Source organism: Ceratotherium simum, chromosome 30 (genome assembly GCF_057802395.1).
Source record: "Ceratotherium simum simum isolate JZ-2026a chromosome 30, ASM5780239v1, whole genome shotgun sequence".
NCBI classification, from domain to species: domain Eukaryota; kingdom Metazoa; phylum Chordata; class Mammalia; order Perissodactyla; family Rhinocerotidae; genus Ceratotherium; species Ceratotherium simum.
In genome coordinates, this window is record NC_141929.1 from 35316749 (window position 1) to 35337518 (window position 20770).

General features: G+C 39.4%; 1 protein-coding gene across 1 annotated transcript; it reads right to left on the reverse strand.

Moving 5' to 3' along the window:
* Positions 1-5622: 5622 nt before the first annotated feature.
* On the reverse strand, positions 5623-18331 carry CNEP1R1 (CTD nuclear envelope phosphatase 1 regulatory subunit 1). The gene is made up of 6 exons (XM_004431590.3): positions 18219-18331; positions 17142-17213; positions 14960-15033; positions 11506-11615; positions 11327-11381; positions 5623-6959 (listed from the first exon to the last, which is right to left on the reverse strand). Exons 1-6 carry the CDS (start codon positions 18241-18243, stop codon positions 6918-6920), a joined length of 378 nt encoding a protein of 125 aa, XP_004431647.1. The 5' UTR covers positions 18244-18331; the 3' UTR covers positions 5623-6917.
* Positions 18332-20770: the final 2439 nt, after the last annotated feature.

The following is a 20770-nucleotide window of genomic DNA, read 5'->3' on the forward strand; positions in this document are numbered from 1 at the left end:
CGATGGAAATGTTCTATATCTTGCTTGTGGTGATGGCTACATGGGTGCTACATTTATCAAAATTCATCAAACTGTACAGTATTTTATAATAATAAGAGATTTATTATCAGTAAGTTAAACTCAATAAAGCTGATTTTTAAAAAAGCCTGCAGAGGCTTTTTTAAAAGCCTGTGACTCACATACTAAATAGAGGAAGACTGGCACAGATGTTAGCTCAGGGCTATCATCCTCAGGGAAAAAAAAAAAAAAAAAAGCCTGCAGAACCTATCCCTGTTTTGATCAGTTCCCCTAGACTCACTGGTAATTATAATGGGTTCCATTCCAAATTTGGAGAGTGAGTGTCCCATTTGGCAGTTAGTAAGGCAGTCTCTTGCCTTACTTCTTCCCAAGCCCTCTCTAGGAAACATTCTCAACCCTTCTACCTGTTTCTCATATTATTATCTCCATATTCCCAAATGATAAGCTATTGCTCTTTCTAATTTGTCAGTATCATATTATTTCTTGACTTCTTGCCCTGGTAGATAAGGATTTAGCTCTCCTATACTCCCTCCCCCATTTCTCCCTCCATCCAACAAAATGGCACACACAATTCTTAATTAAATCAACAATCACCGTCTAAAGTACTAGGACAATGCAAATATTGCTCACTGCTGCACTAGGAAGTCCATTAAAACCACCGTTCCTTTCTTGTGCAATGCTTCATTTTTCTCGGAGTTAATAATTGCCTTTTTTTTCATTATCCTGGTTTCCCATCAATCTGTTGTTATTTTTTCCCAAATATCCAACATCTTTCTCTATCAACAATATTTTCCATACGTTCAAACATATCTATTCCAGTTTCTTCCCTGTGATCTCCTTCCTAATCTCCTGCTTCCTATCTGGACTGCGAGCTCTTTAAGGATGCTGCATAGTGGTCATCCTGGACTTGGATTGTGGCTTGTGTGTTGGATTCCTCATTTCCTATGTGGTTGTTAATACAGGAAGAGACAGTATTTGCGTTCACTATGATAATGCTGTTTACTGTGGAAGCTCTTGGCCGGAGTCATTCTACATTATTTATTGGAAACGTATTCTATATGCATAAGTTCACAAATATAATCAGATATAATTCAGCAACAGGGATTTCAGAAACCCAGTCCCAGCTCCTAGGTTGTTTTTCCAAACTGTTGCTATTCAAGTTTACTTTTTCTGAATCTTGATTCAAACAAACCAACTGTAAAAGAGACATTTATGAGACAATTAGGGAAATATGGGCTGAATATTTGATGGTATGAAATGATTGTTAATCTTTTAGGTGTGATATGGTATTGTGGTTATGTTAAAAGAGTCCTTATCCTTTGGAGATATGTACTGGAATATTTACAGGTGAAATGATAAAATATTTGGGATTTACTTCAAAATAATCTTTTATGGGGTGAGGGAGGAAGCAGAAATAGAGTGCATAATCAAACAGTACCCAACTTCAACAACAGTACAATACTCTTGTGTCTGGCTTCTTTTACTCAACATATTTTTGAGATTTTATCTATGTTAATACGTGTATCCGTGAGTCATTCCTTTTTCTTTCTTGTTTCTTCATTTACCTGTTGATGGGCATCTGGGTTGTTTCCAGTTTGGGGTTATTATTAATAAAGCTTCCATGAATATTCACGTACAAGTCTTGTGGATATATTCACTTTTCTTGGGAATACCTTGGAGTGGAATTGCTGGATGATAGGCTGAGTGTATGTAACTTTACAGGAAACTGCTAAACTGTTTTCTCAAGTGGTGTCCCATTTTACATTCCCACCAGCAATTTTTGAGAGTTCTGGTTGCTATACACCCACTAAAATGGTTGTCTAGTGGGGAATACAGACAATTGTTGAAGTTGGGTGATGGGTACCTGAGTGTTCATTTAATTACTCTTTCTACTTTTACATGTTCTTAAAATTTTCCATAATAACAATTTGTTGGTTTTTTAAAAAAATGGTTTTCAGGGTTGAGCAGGGAAAAAAATAAGTCTGATGATATTGATAGATAACTGTAGGAAATTTAAAATTTAAAAAGCAACTTCTAGCTAGGATATATCTCTTGATTTACTTAGTTATTTTAGTTTCCCTACTCTTATTTAAATTACAAATCTTAGCATTAGCCTTCTAGCTTAAAAATCTCCCCTAAAAATAAATAAATAATGTAAGAAAACTTATGAGTTAGTGTAATTATGTACCAACCCAATTTCAATACCAAAGTCAAGATTCATTCATTCATTCATTCATTCAGCCAACAGTAACTGAGCCTCTTCCATATGCCAGTTGCTCTTGGGTACTAAAGATACACATATGACAAAGACTCAGAGACTTAAAATAAAAATTAGTTTGTAATAAGAAAAAGTTATATTTCTTACATACATTTTATTGCTTAGTCCTTACAACAGTTCTGCAAGATAGCTGTAATAGGCCCAAGTGAGCAAAGTAAGGTTCAGAGAGAATAAGTCACTTGCCCAAGTGGTCAATGAAGGAACCAAGACTATGACCCAAGTCAACCTGCTGGCCTGTTCTTCCACTACGAATGGCCCGAAGCCCCCTTACCTGGCCGATGACATCATGCCTGGTTTGAAGCAGCTCCCTAGTTTCTTAGAAAGATCAACCCTCCTCAGAGTGTGCTCCCTGGAACACTACTTCTGTGTAATATTCTGTCAGTCAGGGTCTTAGCTGCAAGTAAGAGAAGCTGACTTTGTCTGATTAAACAGAAAACAGATTATGGAAAGGATATTGAGTACCTCACAGAATTCTGGGGAGGTCTAGAGAGACTAGTCCAAGGTTAAGCTTTTAGAAAAAATCCCCAAACCCATGCCATTAAACTGGCCTGATGAGGAAGCTGGTGCCACCACCACCAAGCACTAAGTACCCTGCAACAGAATCACAGCTTCACGGCCTCCCCCATGCCTGTGTCCCAAATGCAAAGGAGTCAGGGAAGTTTCCCGGGTTGTCCTGGGAGAGGCTAGACTGATTCAGCTGATACCATTCCCCAAACCTGGCAAGGGTACTCAAAAGGAGCTTGGTAGACAGCAAGTATGACAAATACCCAAATATCCAGTGTACGTTAATAGGTATTTCACAAAATGGCAGGGAAATAGGCAGAAACTACTGCAGGACCACTTGTAACTTTTAACATGCTTTGGAGCATGGGCAATCCCCAAGAGGAGGATACAGCAGTTCCCCAACACTGGTGATCATGGAACTTTACTTCTGTAACAGGTTACACAGGATGGAAAAGTGGTGGTGGTAGGTTTATGCTCAACTGCTCCCTCTTCAGGCCTCCCACTAAGTCCCGCTCATCTGACTTCCAAAAGCTCTGACTTCTCTGGTTCCACTACCTGAACTCTAGTTCAGGAGCCTGCAGCTCCCAACTGCCCTCCCAGGCCAGGCCCCCTCAGTTCACACAGTAGTTAGTCGTGATCATAAAATGCAAATCCAGTTAAGTCACTTTCCTACTTAAAACACTCTGGTGGCTTCCTCCTGCCCTCACCAAACTCCCAGCAGCTGGTTCCTACTTACTTGCATCCTCATCTCTTGTCACAACCCTTCTCCAACTCCATGCTGCCAGCCGCATTCAAGAACTGCCTCTGCCCCACCACCCCACCATTGACCCTTCATATCTGTTTGGAAATAACCTTCTTTAGAAAGTCTTATCTGGGCCTGACCCCCTTCCCCTGGGCGTCCTACATTTTTACCTTTCATAGTACTTAAACCACATGATAACTCAAACCACATGATCACGGGTCTGTATTCCCCACTAGACAAGTTCTGGGAGGGCAAAAATTCTCCCTCACACATTTTTATTATCCAGCAAAGCACGTGCCATTTAAAGGGCGGTCTACAAAGCTGATGAAAGAGCACACCTGAAACTTTCAGGTAACATATCCTTCTACTTTCTTATCTCACACAATCAGATGTGCATAGGAGACAATCCATCATACACTGAAAACATTAATTTTTAAAATGTTTGTGTTCCATGATGCATTCAAGATGCACTTCCTATTTTTAGTGAAAACAAAGGGGAAAAGATAGAAATTATACTCACCTAATGTAAAAGCATATAGAAAGTTTAGTCTGAAGGCAGAATGAGACTCAAGTTTCTAGGGTTTCAACAGGAGAGGAAATGATAGAGCCACTTGACTTGCTGACGAAGGCAGAGCATGTCAGCTAGGATTCTTAGCTCAGCCTCTACCCAATGCCAACCGGAGTCCAGTTCTAAAGGAGAAAAGAGCTCCTCAAAATCAGCACTATCAGGCAGCCACAAGCGTGATGTTTTCCAGTGAGGTTGCTGGAGAAGAGGAAAACACCCAGAACCATTTTAGGTTTCGTAATCATTAGAGGCCAAATAGCCTTTCTCTTTGCATTTAATCTAGTATTCAGGAGTTTGCCTGGTTCAAAAGATAAGCAGAATTTCCTCATAGTTATCTCAATTGATGTTGACATTGGGAAAAGTTGCAACGAGATCTATTTTTTTTTCCACTTTTAGGATTTGGTTTAACTAGATTTACTGAGCATTGACTCTGTAGCCAAGCATGTCAGTGCTTTACATGAATTGAAATGTTTAATACTGGATAAAAACCTGGAAGACTGGCATTACACCTATAATCCTATATATTACTTACCTAGGAGATTGGCATTATGCCCATTTTATAAATGAGGAAACTAAGGTTACATAATTTGCCTAAAGTTACAAAACTACCAAGTAGCAGATCTGAGATTCAAATCCACAGTCTGGTCTAAGAGACTACATTCTTACCTATCACATTATAATGGTTCATGTGAATTAAGTTTAACACACACACAAACATCCTTCCAGTTTGAGTCAATGACTTGGTTCTGGTGCTGGTTCTGTCTTTAATAAGTCGTGGGGACCTAGAGTAAAGTCACTTGGAAAACCTGAGACTGTCTTCCCCACCTGTGAAATTAGAAAACTGGACTCAATCAGTAATTTCCTAATAGTGTGGACAGCGGGTATGAGAGGGGGAGGGTGGTGGTGAAGAGAAGCTAAGCTGGCAAGGATCCTTTGGCCATTTCAACCAGGGCAAAGAGTTTTTGGAAAATGAACTGTTCTGCTAGAAGTAAAGGTATGAAAAAATCTTTGGAACTGTAACAAAAGTTTCCTTCTTGGAGCCAATGAATTCCAAGTAGTCTGGCTTCATGAAATCCTTGAAATCCTCTGCAAGTGCATGCAAAGTATATGTATGTACACAGGTATATTTTTCTAGGGAAGAAGATTCAAGGCTTTCATTAAACACTCAAAGTAGCTGATGACTCCAAAAAGGACGAAGGACCAATAAAATCCCTCTTCAGCTTTATACTCTTGGAGGAAACTGGCAATCCAAGTTCGTAAAGCTCTATTTGAGAAATCCTGCATTTCCTGATTAAGAGCCAAATATTATTAGACAATGACGAATAAGACATATTAAAAGTAATCACAGCCTAACAAACTGGGTGCCTACAATTGCTACTTGAAATCTGCTCTACTGGATACAGAATTAAAGTAAAATATCTCATTTGGAACTAGCCTGTATCTGACACACACAGTATGTTTTTAAATTTTTTCAGAGTTACAGACTAACAATAAACCAAGGAAAAAGCCCACTAATTATATATAAAGTATTTATTTTTATGCACATATTTACCTACAAAATTTACAGAAAATAAAACAACGCAGTATAGAATACCCTCTTTAGACTTCTTAGGAGCAGAGGGTTTTATTGCTGCAGTTCAAAGAATAAAATTTTATACACATGAAAGCCAAGATAAACACATTTAAGTTAAATGGTAGCCTTGTTAAAAAGTTTTTGTCCCGTAATTGAATTTTCAGCTTTATGTTAAATGAAATTTAAATGACTGCTCATGAAATAATTTAAACCTTTTCAAAATCTTCAAATAAACAGGTAAAAGGCACCTCCAGTTCTTTAAAATATTTACAGCAATCCCAATAGTTTAATTTTTAGGGTTACTATAGTACATGTGGCTAATATGCATACACAGTATGTCATTAACACTCTCTGACAGGGAGAATTGTCGACGAGTTTGTGGTACTGCTCCCAAGTTATCCTTGTGATGCAGTGGACGAGCAATTACACCTGTGCAACACTAGTTTAACAGCATGTCTACCCCAGCATAAAATCTGATCACCTAAAACAATGACAATCAAATTCCCAGACAACACATAATTTATAACTAAACTTTATATTCAGAAGCCTTGAGTGTTGTTAAAATTATTAAAAATATAAAGTATATTTAGCATTAAATGAAAACAATGAACTGGAAAATATCACCACAATAGTGGCTAAAGTTCACATTTAACAAAAATTGTTTTTCAAAACATCTATAATTTCTTACAACATAATGGAGATGAGTTTTCCTCAGTCTAAGTTCAATCCGATGTTACTCCTGCGTTATGATTAAGAGAGAAGTGTGAGAAGGAAAGGCACAGCTATACACAATAGCTGGTTTCACAGAGCTGTGGAGATGGCAAGCAGATGTTCCTGAAATACTGGTGTAGGAGAACAAAGTCCACATAATGTTTTCCTCTTTAACATTGGCATTGATTTACTATTTACAGTAGTTTGCAAAAATACATTATAAAAACTGGATGAGGTTCTAAGTTTAACTTAGTAACATACATATATACTTCACCTGCAAAAATCTTTGCAGGATCTGAAGTAGTAAAGTGACACTAATACTGAAATACAGATAATCAAAGGTACCAAAGCACTGATAACTTGAGTCATCATCATCAAGATAATCTGGGTAAATATTGCACACTTCTTGTCAGTTGTTGCTATGACCTTCACATATCCAACTGTAAGAGGAATCCTTTATGGCTTTTTGCTATATCACTTATTCGAAGAAAGCTGTTTTAGGTCCCATAACAATGAATGCAGATTGTCACTGAACATGCGGCCTAGGTTTCAAAATTAGTTTTCCTGTCTGTAAAAATGAAAAAAAAAAAAATTGGTTTTCAATACACAGTTCTAGCAAAAACACCACCACTCATCTATAAACCGTAAAGGGCATTTGAAGGATATGAGAACACATCTCTATATTTAGTCAAGATTAAGCAATTAATAGTTGTGTTTTCTTTTTTTTTTTTTTTTTTAAGATTTTATTTATTCAGTTTTTTCCCCCCAAAGCCCCAGTAGATAGTTGTACGTCATAGGTTCACATCCTTCTAGTTGCTGTACGTGGGACTCGGCCTCGCGTTGGACGGAGAAGTGGTGCCTCGGGGCGCTCCTGGGATCCGAACCCGGGCCGCCAGCATCAGAGCGCGCGCACTTAACCGCTAAGCCACGGGGCCGGCCCAATAGTTGTGTTTTCAAAGTTTTCTTTGTGTGGAACTTTTTTCTAAAATCTTTATTCCTTTAAAACACATACATATAACCTTTATGGATGAATTGCCTGTCCACTGGCTACCCCCAAATCAGCCAATCAATCCACTGGATAAAATCACATCCCGACTCGTATAGACTGATTTATGCTCCTACCAAACAAAGTTTATAAAACATAAATGAAACTCCATATCTGAGCCAAAACATTTCTCCTCTTCCAACATTAAGTTTTTATTTCCTCAAGTTAAAACGTAAAACAAGTTTGGAGCAACAGACACTCATATACTGCTGGTGTTCAGTTTAAGTGGAAACAACTCTTCTGTAGGGCCCATTGCCCTGTTTATTCAAAAAAGAGAAAAGTACATACCAGGTAACCCAAACACTTCCACCTCTAGGAATTTACTGAAGGAAACCAGATGCGAGTGTAAAGATGTACATGTAAGTGTGATCAATTCTCTCACTCAACATTTATTGAGTGCCTCCTAGGTGCCAGGCCTGTGTGAAATGCTGGGGATCCAGTAACGAACTCGACAAAGTCCCCTGTCTTCTAGTGGAGAACACACAAGGTATATAATACGGAAAGTGTGGAAACAACTGTACGTCCAATAGGGGTTAAATTACAATGCATCCATAAAATGGGACAATATTTAATTAAACAAAATGGAAGGTCTTAATTGAGATAATGCAGATAAAAAGATAAGCCCAGGGCTTCACACATGGTTAATGTCCAATAAGTGGTGGCTTTTACATTCCAACGTTGGGTCAGAGCAGCAGGTTTGAAAAGTCCATAACATCTTTCTTTTATAAAAAGTAAATGAGAACACACAATATATAAAATATGGTGATTATCTTTGGTTGGATTCTAGGAGGTTGTAATTAACATTTTATTATTATCCTCAGGTCAAAAGTGTTGTCAGGATTCTGGCTACCTCTCGAGTCTTTCACTTAATTTTTGGTCATTTAATTTTTGGTAATTCCTTGATACCTTGGTAGAACTTTGAAACTAATTTTTCCACTGTTTTATTGAGGTATAATTTATATGCAGTAGAATGCGCAAATCTTGCGTACAGTTTTATGAATTTTGACAAATGTATACACCCATGTAGCCACCACCCAGATCAAGCTACAGAACACCACCATCACCCAGGAAGTTTCTCCATGTCCCTTTCTGGTCAATGGTTTCCCCACTCCCCACATGGACATAATCGCTTGCCACAGATGAACTTTGCCCGTCTCTCATCTCTAAATAAATGGAATCACACAGTGTTTCTCTGCATCTACTTCTTTCACTCAAGGTGTTTCTGAGATCCATCCATGCTATTATGTTTCAGTAGTTTGTACCTTTGTATATACTATAAAATATACAGTATTCCACTGTATGAATATACAGCCACAAAATGACGTTTTGATCAATGACGGAACACATACACGACAGTGGTCCCATACGATTACACCCTACAGCCTACGTGTGTAATAGGCTATATCATTAGTGTGTGTCTAAGTACACTGTGTGATGTTTGCCCAATGAAATTGCCTAATGATGCATTTCTCAGAACACCTCCCCATCACTAAGCAAAACATGACTGTACCACTCTGTATCCATGGTTTTAATCTATTTTAAATTACATGAGTAAGACATTAATGTAAACTCATTATTAAAAATTCAAATAGTATAGATAAACAAAAGTCATCCTTTCCCTCTACCTCAAATTCTAGCCCTCTCACAGAGGAAACCAGTTTTAGCATGAATTCTTCCAGATTGTTTTCTATGGATTTACATTCATATATATAAATGATAAATTTGGTGTTTCCAACATGCTGAAATATTTGAGGGTAAAATATATCACTTGGGATTTGTTTCAAAGTAATCCAATGAAGGGAAGGTGGGCAGGGGTACACATGAATAAGAATGGCCATGAGTTTATTATTATTAATACTGGCTGATGGGTACATGGTAGTTCATTATACTCTTCTCTTTACTTTTTTGTTTGAAAATTTTCATAATTAAAACTTTAAAAAAATGGTACCAAACTGAGCATACTGTTTGGTAATTTACTTTTTGCACCTAACATTATGTCTTAGAGATGCTTCCATGTCTATATTTACAGATTTACTTCTGGTTTCCTATGATGTGGCTATATCATAGCCTATTTTACCACTCCCCTGTTAAGAAACATAAAAATTGTTTCCATTTCTTCACTACTGCAAAGGATGCTGCAATGAACAACTCTGTACCTGCCTCCCTGTGTGCATGTGTGATGCCCACCCCCATCAGGGTAGATGGAGATGAGAAATGGTTAGGTCATGAGGATGCACATTTTTCATTTTATAATGACAAAAACTGCCCTCCAAAATGGCTGTACCAATGTATATTCTCAACAAGCAGTGTATGGGTGCATCCATTTCACCACAGTACTGGAATTATCAAAGTATTTAATTTTTGCCAATCTGACAGGTAACACAAATGGAAACTCAGTTTTACTTTGCACATCCCTGATTACAAATGAGGCTGTCCAGTCTTTAAGTATGTTTATTGGCCTTTTGTATTTCCATATCTGTAACACGACTTACCTTTTCCCATTTTTAAAATGTACTGTTTGTCTTTTTCTTATTGATTTTTAATAGGTCTTTAAATATTCTGGACACTATCCTCTAACAGATACCTTAAAAACACTTCCTTCTAGTCACTGATTAATTTCTTGCCTTATGCTATATATAATTTTCAAATGTTGGTGCAATTAAATGTATCCAACTTCTTCCACTTTGGCATTTCTGTTTTGTGTCTTAAGAAGGCGTTTTTCTATCCCAAGGTTATAAATATATTCTTCTATATCTTCTTCTAATGCTTTTATGGTGGGATGTGTATGTCTTTTTAAACATATTTAAGACTTTATCTGGAATTTAGTTTTTTTTAACTGATGTGAGACACAGATCTAAATTCATTTTTTCCAAATGAAGAGCCAATCCTCTCAACACTACTAAATAGCGTATTTCTTCCCTTTTGACTTGAAATACTATCTTTATCCTCTACTAATTTTTAAAAAATTGAAGTGTTTAGTCTTTATTCTCTGCCATTGATCCAGTTGTCTTCTTCCTCTAATACTTTTTTTTGCTCTTTATTCTAATCTTCTATACTGGGTAGGTATTATCTGTTTAATAGTTTTTAAAATTGAAGATTAAAAACACTTTTATAAATAAAATAAGCAAATCAAAATTGTGAGATACTCTTATCATAATACATCGATACATGATCAACTTTTAAAAACACAATGGGTTCATATGTCATATGTCCTGGACAAGGGTCCAGGATCCAGGATTGGAACAATTGGCAGTAGTCTGCCAATTAATCTATGAGTCTATTTAAGATCCTACATACAGACTACCATTAGATAAATAACAGTAGTTTACAAAATCAACACCCACTGAGCCATTTTAGGCCAATAATGACCACTGCATTTCATTGAATCTAAGATGGCTTCGGGCCGGCCCCGTGGCTTAGCGGTTAAGTGCGCACGCTCCGCTGCTGGCGGCCCAGGTTTGGATCCCGGGCGCGCACCGAAGCACCGCTTCTCTGGCCATTCTGAGGCCGTGTCCCACATACAGCAACTAGAAGGATGTGCAGCTATGACATACAACTATCTACTGGAGCTTTGGGGGAAAAAATAAATAAATAAATAAAATTAAAAAAAAAAAAATAAGATGGCTTCAATCATAAGATGAATCATGATTTTATGTCATTAAGAAAGATTAAACTGTCAACTCTATCAATTTAATTGTAAACACCATTGTATTAGATGCATCTCAATTTCAGAGATGTTAAAATGTAAAAAAAGTATGTCTAAAAATCAGTGCTATAAGGAATATTCCCACTATTAATTCCATTGTAAATAAAATGTCTGTTTTACTTAAGCCAAAACATTTTAGTCCTTTCACACATCTATAATTTTCTAATGAAAAAAAAATACTTACATCATCACAAGACATATTGTACTCTGCTAATACCGTTCTACATCGAGCGGCGATACTGAATAAATGTGGTCAAAGGAAAATTTATCATTTCAAGAGAAAGTTTTCAACAACACCTAGATCATCGAGAAGGTGCTTTAACTCAGTCCAGAGAACAAAACTCAATTCGTGGTAAAGGATACATTGACGGTGCAACTACTCTCTTGTGTATTCCAGCAAAGAATAAGCCTATTAGCGTGATACAGCTGATGGTGAAAAATGGATGATTCCATAATGATGTGAAGAAGGACACCTGTAAAAGAGTTTGAAATATAAAAATGTCAAAAATCTTAAAACAATACTGATTCCTACCTCCCCATAAATACATGTAACATTTTAATCATCTAAAATACGAGGATCTGATAACTTCCAATAATCCTAGTTCTCCATATTGCTATGCTATAAAATGTTTGTTTTATATCTTCAATGAAGCAAGACAATATAGCAATATTGCCTCCATTCATTCCAAATAACTGAACCATTACATATTCATTCCTATAATTAAAAAACCACCCTAGCAAAAATATTTACTCAACCGTTCCTAGTGAGAAGCAATTTAAAAAGCACAAGACTCTAAGTCCCCCAAGAGCAGGGACACTGTCTTGTGCATCACTATTCTCCCAACATCTGAAATAGCACTTGACAAATATAGGTGCTCAATAAATATTGCTGAATAAGATGAGGCCCCTGAGCTCAATGAAAACACAAGTCAAACATGATCTAGTGACCTTCCCTGCTGAAAAGCTTCCTTAAGAGAGTTGGGCAAACTCTGCCATTCATACCCTGGTCCCAGTCTAATCATCTCCCGCCACACTTGCACACACGTGCTACCACGTTCCTTCTCTCCTCGCCATCTGGCTACCTCCTACACGTCCTTCTAAGACTCAGCTCCAGTCTTACCCTTCCTCGCTGCACAATGAAAAACGGGTTTGGTTTTGAAGCCGTTGAGATTTAGATGGCCACAGGACACTCAAGCAGGGAAAAACAATTAGTAGCTATCCATAAAGAACGAGAGTTCACGAGAAACAAAGAGCTAATGTCAGATCTGGGCATAATCAGATGATAGCAGAAAACAGGACAATACACAAATTCTAAGACTATGTAGAAGGACGAGGGTCCAGGATCCGGGACTGGAACAAGAGTAGGCACTGAAGCCAGACTACTGGAGAAAAGGAATGTAGACTGAGGCAGGAGAGAAGACAAGTATTTAGAGTCTGGAAAAAGAAATCAAGTGGACTAGTAACAAAATGGGAGCAACAGAATCAAGCTACGGGCATCTGCACTCCACTCTCAAAACAAAAGATGCATACACGTTTCAAGACAGAGAACTAAACTCATTGAAAGCACCAGGTAGACGGCCTAGCATGGTATTGATTAAATAAATTTGTCAAATGAAGAAATGAGAGGCTGAAAGTATCAGGAGGGAAGAAGCTCCCATAAGGATGAGATACTGAAGAAAGGTTAATATTCCAGAGGAATGTCTTCCTAAAACCTGTGAGAATAGTTTAATTCCCAGAGGCCAGCTGTGCTTCACGTGGCCTGCACAATGTTGGCACATATAGCGTTTTATGTTTTAATTTTAATTAGATCAGTCAGTATCAGCCTTATTCCTCCAGGGCAACAATCAACTGCATCCAAAGGGCAGCAGCTCCCTTTAGATCAGGCGCTCATGGACTTCTCAGTTTGCCATATGCCTTCTCTCCGTGCGTTCTTCCAGCTAGCCACTGGCTTTTGAATTTGCAACTCCTGCTAGACACAAGTGCTGTTTAAAACTCTTGTCAGGTTTGAGGTTATTAAATACTGAAATATAAAGAACCAACCCTTAGGCTAATAGTTATATTCTCACCTAATTTAGAAAATTATATTAACTACAGAGTTTTGGGCCTATTTCAAATTACATTTAATTCTGTGTTTTATTAAGATCTCAACTAGCTGAAATCAGCTTATATTTTTCCCAATTAGAAGTCAGATTTATTTCCCAAGACAGACCTTTTTCAATCTTCTTGCCAGCTTCCTTCACTCTTCCCCTAAAGATGAGTACCAAGCACAGCCTTAAGATCAGATTTTTATAAATGAACACACAGGAGAGTTTCCTATCTGCCATAAAAACCCCTCTATTAACATAAAATTCCATCACCAACCTCCCCGGCCTCCTATCCTTTTACATTTCCACCCAGTGGATAAAGTCAAGGAGACTACATGCTAAATAAACCCCTAGCCAACTGAACTGCCTTTTAGACTGCTGACAAAAGGCTTATTACTGTTAGGTTTTTCTTCTGTATAACCTAAGAGATTATAAATACAGCTAGTGGAAGTAGTCTACCTAATTACAGTTTAAAAGGGGGAGTGAGGTTAAGATTTGTGAAAATTACCTCATTATTAGCTAAATAAAGCCGCACTGGGGGAAAAACTGCACTGAAAAATTGGAGACTACTGCTTCTCTAATAAAAAAGCCTGACTGGAAATTAAGGTGCAAGTTAACAGAAAAAGATAGAAATTTGAGAAACATGCTATAAGCTTTCATCAAAGGATGTTTCAAGAAATAACATTATGAAACCTGTTATGGCATTTGGTAGAGGGATATTCTTGGACAGCACCCAATGGGAGATCTCTCAGTATTTCCTATGTTAAACTTCAGGCAGGCACTTAATAAATGCTGAGAAAGCAAAGCTTTGCTAGCTTAAGGAACTTATACATGTGTTCTCTTCACAGACGATGAAAACTATGGAACTGACCATGACTTTATTGATTAGGTAACTCAGAGACTAACTTATAACTCAACTGTGGCAACTGCACTGCCCACATGGACTATGTATCAGTGACCTGGTTTCCCTCCTGGCTTTGACCTCCTAGTCTATTCTGTTGTTTTTCTAATCTTGACTTTTTATTACATTTGTATTTTGCTATCTTATCATAGATGTTTCCTGTTATTGTCTCAAATGCTCTATAAGATGAGGAAAGGTATTAAAAGAGAAAACCCAAAAAAGAAAATGTTATTTTATAATTTTTAAAAGCTAGCACTGATGACACTAAACGAAGCAGAACAAAGACAATGTTTACACTGAAATATGTAAAAATATGTGAAAATGAGATACGTAAAAACTGCACACAGGGGCTGGCCCCGTGGTGTTGCGGTTAAGTGCGTGCGCTGCGCTGCTGGGGGCCCGGGTTTGGATCCCGGGTGCAAACCGACACACCGCTTGTCAGGCCATGCTGTGGCGGCGTCCCATATAAAGTGGAGGAAGATGGGCACGGATGTTAGCCCAGGGACAGTCTTCCTCAGCAAAAAGAGGAGGATTGGCATGGATGTTAGCTCGGGGTTGATCCTCCTCAGAAAAAAAAAACTGCATACAAGTTCAGAAATGAATGAGAAGTAATATAAGTGGAATAATATTTATTAGGCCTTTTTCCCTGTAAAGATACAGCCAGGTGAAGTTTTTCTTAAGCAAATTAATAAACGGCATACTTTTAATATAAAGATTAATACCACTCCTAGTAGTAACAGGTAGCATTTGAATAACACTTTACAATGAACAAAGCACTGCTATATCCATTATCTCATTTAATCTATTCAAGATTTTAAGTCAAAACTTCTACCTTTTGTGTCTCAGGATCTATTAACCAGTTCCAGGCACCAGTAGCTGTACAGACAGATACCACTATAAGAAGCACTGATGAAAAATAAACACACAATTAGTAACAAAATAAGCTCTTACCTGATGCTACCACCACCAGTCGCTAATAAATGACAGCTACAGGACGCAGCACTTTATTAAACGGAAAATGCCCTCCACTCAGGAATTAGGAGACTTTGCCATATGACCTTGAGGAATTCTCTTAAATATTGTGAACCCTAGTAATTGAGGATGATACTGTCGCCCTTATTACTTTACTCAGAACGTATAAGACTAATGAAATGGAAAGCAGTAAGAACCAAAATGATAAAACTTTAACAAAAGATTCTATGTTATGTAACTTTCAATGTGCTTTGTGCTGATTTTGCAGATCTTGTAAATTCAAATTAAAAAAAAAAAACCTCTCATTTTCTACTGTAAACAAACCAAACAAGGACTTCTTTATGAATGCACTGAGAATCTGCCTGCGGCTGAACTAACCAAAGGTCAGCTTCAGGAAGCTCGAGCACACCTATCGGTATCAGATTTTCTTTAAGGAACTTAGAGGAACGTCGGGGGAGAAATTACTGACAGCAGAACTTAGAAAAAGTTTCTTTCTTCCCACTAAGCTAGGATTATTTTAGAATTTCTAAATAGATCATAAGTAAAACTTAAGAATAAATGGTTTTACTAAAAAAAAAATAAAGGGGCACCGAGACCTAGTTAATGTTCTGGAGATGGATGCAGTTACTGTCTTTCAGTTGGGACGCACACATGCATAAAATGCAGAGCTCAAGCTTCAAAGAGCAACAGAAATATAGTAAAACTTCACTTATTTAGAACTCCTGGTGATGTACTTTTAGAAGAGGCAAGTCACAGAGAAACGATTCCATTTTAGGCATTTAATTATAGAATCAAAATTTCAAAATTATGTTCTCGGCTCAGAACAGATTAAATGCAATTTTGTATAATTCTATATCTCCAATAATATACTACAGTACATAGACTAAATAAAAAAAAAATATATACATGAAGCAAAAGCAAAATCAAACCCACTAGAAGGGACCTCATACACGTACTTTATTTGACTGGTACATTAGCCAAGCTGATGTCACTTACACGTACGCACTAAGACCATAAATCTGAGATTCATTACATTACGTTTTATAAGACAGGACAGCATCATATACATTTGAAAAGATTCTCAAGTAGCAGTGAAATGAACGAGGTCTTGGGGGTAATTCCTGGGTAAACCAGAGAACCTGGGAAAATCATTACTTGTGAAATATGACCAATCAGAATTCTTACGGCATACGATTAAAACTTTGTAAATAGAGCTAATAAACACTACACGAAAAATCCTGGCAGAAAAAGACCCCCAACTTCAGTAGTGCTCTTCCAGTCCCACAAACTGAGTTACACTGAAATAAAGTGTGTCCTCGATACGGGCCATTGTATTTCCTTGGCAGGAATTTCATTTCAACAATGAACATCCAAGAAATTATGACCGGTTCTAATAGAAGTTAGTAAAGCATTTTGTTTGCGGACGTCATCACTTGTATATTTGTCTGCATTTTCTACATATTTCCATGCAGCAGTAACCAAGATTCTTTCAAATCATATTCTGCAGTACTCATGATATTTATGAATAAACAGTAATAACGTGAATTTCTTTTCTGGGTTAGGCTCCAAAGCAGCAGAATTATGCGCTGTTAAAATCAACTAAGGGTAATTTGATAACTTTTGCAACTACACATTAAAGAGGATTTTTCTGAACGAAATTTTGTTTCTATAGTTTGTAGGCAAATTGTAAAACTGCTGAACAGACTACTGAAACTTTTCTTGTGTCTTGTTTATCAGATCTGTAACATTTGTTTTAAAAAAATAAAAGTATACATATTTTAATGGAAAAATAAAAATTCAACCACATAAAATAGATCGTTCTTTTAGGATGGCCAGTTCCTTTCCTTAAAAATTTCTTTATAATGCATCGTTTACAAGGTTAAATAAACTTAAAAACCGTCAAAACAAAAGGGAATCTTATGGTTTGGTAAAGCAAGCATCTGTTAATCAAAAGTTTTATATAAAAGCAAATCATTGCTAGGCAGGGATATAAGTATCAATTGTCAGTTACTTTTCCCTTAAGAAAACAGCCAGGCACTTACTTCTCCAACGTCCAGTGGCAGGTTGCAAACAATGAATGTATTCAGTAAGTCTCCTCTCGAAAGCCTTGAGATCTAGGTAAAAAGATTTCAATTTTCTAATTAGCTTCTCTTACTAGTTTGACTCTATTAGGAAGAAACTTTAGGTTCTCTAACTGCTTCAGATCTTCCACACCAACTGACAGGGATCACTGCACTGTTTATTTCGTTTACTATCACAGCTTTAAGCACTTGACAGAAACACTAGGTTTCTTTAATGCCAATTTCACATATAAGGAAACTGGCTGGTTCACGTTTAGAAGCTTCGTAAAATGGTTATGTGGAAAACCAGCAGCAGCCTCAGCCGGCGCCCAAAGCTAGCATTCTGGGGGTTGCAAATAGAAGGATCACAATCAGGTGGGGTTTTAACTCTGCAGGCGCCGAGAACTTTCCGTTAGACAGAAGAACGTGTGACCTAACATCAAAGCCTCCCAGGTCTATTTGAATGCATCCCCCGATGCCGGTTTCTAGCTCTCAGATTTAATGAACGGCTACGCTTTCTGTCTGCTCTTACTGGACTTGCGACACTGCTAACGGGTGGGTGTGGACAGACACTCCCCCTTCCTCCCTCCGAATGGGGTGCAGGGGATCTTCGCGGCACCCCCGAAGCGCCGACGCCTCGTTCTACGAGACGGGGCGTACGGGGTGCTCCCCCCGCAAGAGCAGGGGGAGGTCGCGGGTTTTAAACTTTACAAAGGGGACCACGCAGCACTCCCCTGCCCCGGCAGCTGCCGGAAACCGCGGCAGGAGTTAGGGGATCAGCTCGCGGGGGAACGGGATCAAGTAAAGCGGGTCGGCAGACCAACACGCGCCAAGTGCAGACGGCGCGGATGGGTCAGAAAGCAAGCACCCGGAGGGGCCCCGCGGGCTGAGCCGGGACCCGGAGGCCGCCCCCCAGCGTCCGGCCGGCCTTTGGCCCCGCGCCCCCCAAGCGCCGGCCCCTCCAGCCCGTCCTTCCCAGCCTCCTCCCCCGGCGGGGTCTCCGCGACTGCCCCCTCGGAGCCCGCCGGCTTCCGGCACGAGCCCGGCGGCCCACCCTACCTTCCGCCTGCTCCAGCGAGTTCATGTCGGGCGGCAGCTCCGGTCACCGCCCCGGCCCCGTCCGCATCGCAGCTCCGCGGCCCCCGCCTGGCCCGCAGCGCCAACTCCCCTCTCCAACCGCTCCCCTAGGCCCCCCGGCGCCGCACCGCCCCTCACCTAGACCCGCTACGCTCATTGGGCACCTCTGTCCGACCCCACAACTAAGACGGCCTCCTATTGGCTGACTCCTCCACGGGCGTCGGGGCCCGGCGCTGGACGGCCAGCCGGAGGGACCAAGAACTGCCGGCGGTCGGGCTGGCGTCACGCTGGCGCCGCCTCCCGCCCCGGGGAGGAACTGCAGCCTGTCCGAGCCAGTTCGTTCATTCGTCCGTTCCTAGTTTCCTGCTTGGTTCTTTCATTCCTCAAATATTTATTGAGCGCCCACTACCTGCCAGGCGATGTTCTGGTCGCTAACGAGGGACACAGAAGTCAACCATCTGGCCCTCCCTCTAGGACTCAAGAGGAAATAAGGTATGTACAGAACCAACTAGAACCCCTAATAACGGAATTCCTGACTTATAGTACCTCTTTCCTAGATACCCAACCCCTTGAGTAAGCATTTCTCCCTCGGTTACTTTTTTCTCACGTCACCCAACCTTCATAAATCATAAAGGAGGCAAACAAAGTATGACCCCCAATGCCTAGAACTTAAAAAAAACTGAGGCATTGACTACAATTATATTTGATTAAAATGCTTTCTTGCTCATTTCCTTGTGGTCCTTCATTCATTCGAGAACTATTTATTGCCTGACGTGCTAGGCACTGTATTTATTAGGGATACAGTTACAAGAAAGATAGGCAAGGTTCCTGTCCTCAAAGTGGAAGGATTACAGCAGGCGATAAATATGTAAATAAGTAATTGATTTCAGATAAAGATAGTTCTATGAAGGAAGGAACAGGATAATACCATACAGTGAGATAAGCAAGGGGCAGCGGGAACTGGTGAACAGGGAGGCGGGCATTTGAGTTGAGAACCCCAAGAAGAAACCAGCCGTGCAAAGATAAGGGCTAAGAAGGATTCCAGCACTGGAATTTTTCCGCTATTGATACTTTGTGTGTTTTATTCATCCTTCAATCTTCCTCTTTCCCACTGGCAGTAAAATTAATTGACCCTTCCACCCCCGTTATTTCCCTTTGTAGATTCCTTTATCTTAGCACTTTTCAAGTTTCCAGAGAGAGCCTTCCTTTGGACCAAACCATTTACATACTTTATCTCATTTAATCCTCCAAGATGATATTTTTTAAACTGTGGGTCAAAACCCCTGAGGTCATGAAATCCATTTAATGAGTCATGACTGTTATTTATTTATTTTTTGCGGAAGAAGATTGGCCCCCGGCTAACATCTGTGCCCATCTTCCTCTACTTTATATGTGGGACGCCTGCCACAGCATGGCTTGATAAGCGGTGTGTAAGTCTGTGCCTGGGATCTGAACCTGCCAATGGACTGCCCAAGCAGAGCGCCCGAACTTAACCACTACACCACCGGGCCGGCCCCATGACTGTCATTTTTTTAAAATGAACTGAAGTAAAACAAAAAATATCAGCATCACTGGAAATAAAGATAAGTATTGTTTCACGATTTTTTGTTTTGGTTGTGTGTATGTGTACGTACTGTGTTCTGATTGTAATGTAAGGTGTATACCTAGCTGAGGGTACCAGTAAAAAAATGTTTGGAAGTTTGAAAGCCACCAAGGTAGGTGTTAATAGGCTCATTTTACAACTGGGAAAAGTAAAGATGAGTTTGCCCAGGTCTTGCAATTATTGCCATAGCCTGGATTTAAGCCCTAAGTCAAACTATCCCTTTTGACTTCTTGCTCAGTGTTCCGTTTCTCCATCTCCAAGTTTATTCATCACCTTTCCCTTTGACGCCCAGCAGTGCTTAGACAATGGCTATCGAACATCTGTTATATAACAGGCTCTCCTGGGCTAGATCCTGGGGAGGTGGGGAGTGACACAGACTGATGAATCGGACATTGCAAAGCATTGTGGTAAGAGGGAGCTTTGCTAACTTGCCTTCAAAGGAGACAGTTGTGTTAACTGCAGGGCTTTTGTTTGCCTGATGGGGTATTCAAGTTTCTGGCAAGAGCTTGGGACAACAGGGAAGACGAAGGCCCACCTCCTGGGGTTCTCTCTGTCCATCTTTCATTTTCAACTGTGTTCAGATAAATATTGAACATGCCTTTGAAAGTGTGTGCATTATTAGCCTGTCCTTGGCATCTACATGTGTGGATCATGGGGTCCGGGGGCAGTAAGGGAGAGGGAGAGGAAAATACGGCCTCATAGTCAGGTTAAAAATTTTGGAACATGAGGTAATGGGAAGACCAAGGGATATAGATTTGTAGAAACATCATATCGATGAGATTTGTCAAGAAGACAGTCAACAAGTATTTAAGGAATGAATGTGCCAGGTACTGGGATATGAGCCGAGAATGCAAAGATCCCTCACTCTTGCCCTCTGTAAGGGTAAAGTTTAGTGTGAAAACAAAAGACAAAACACCAAAGGCTCTTAAAA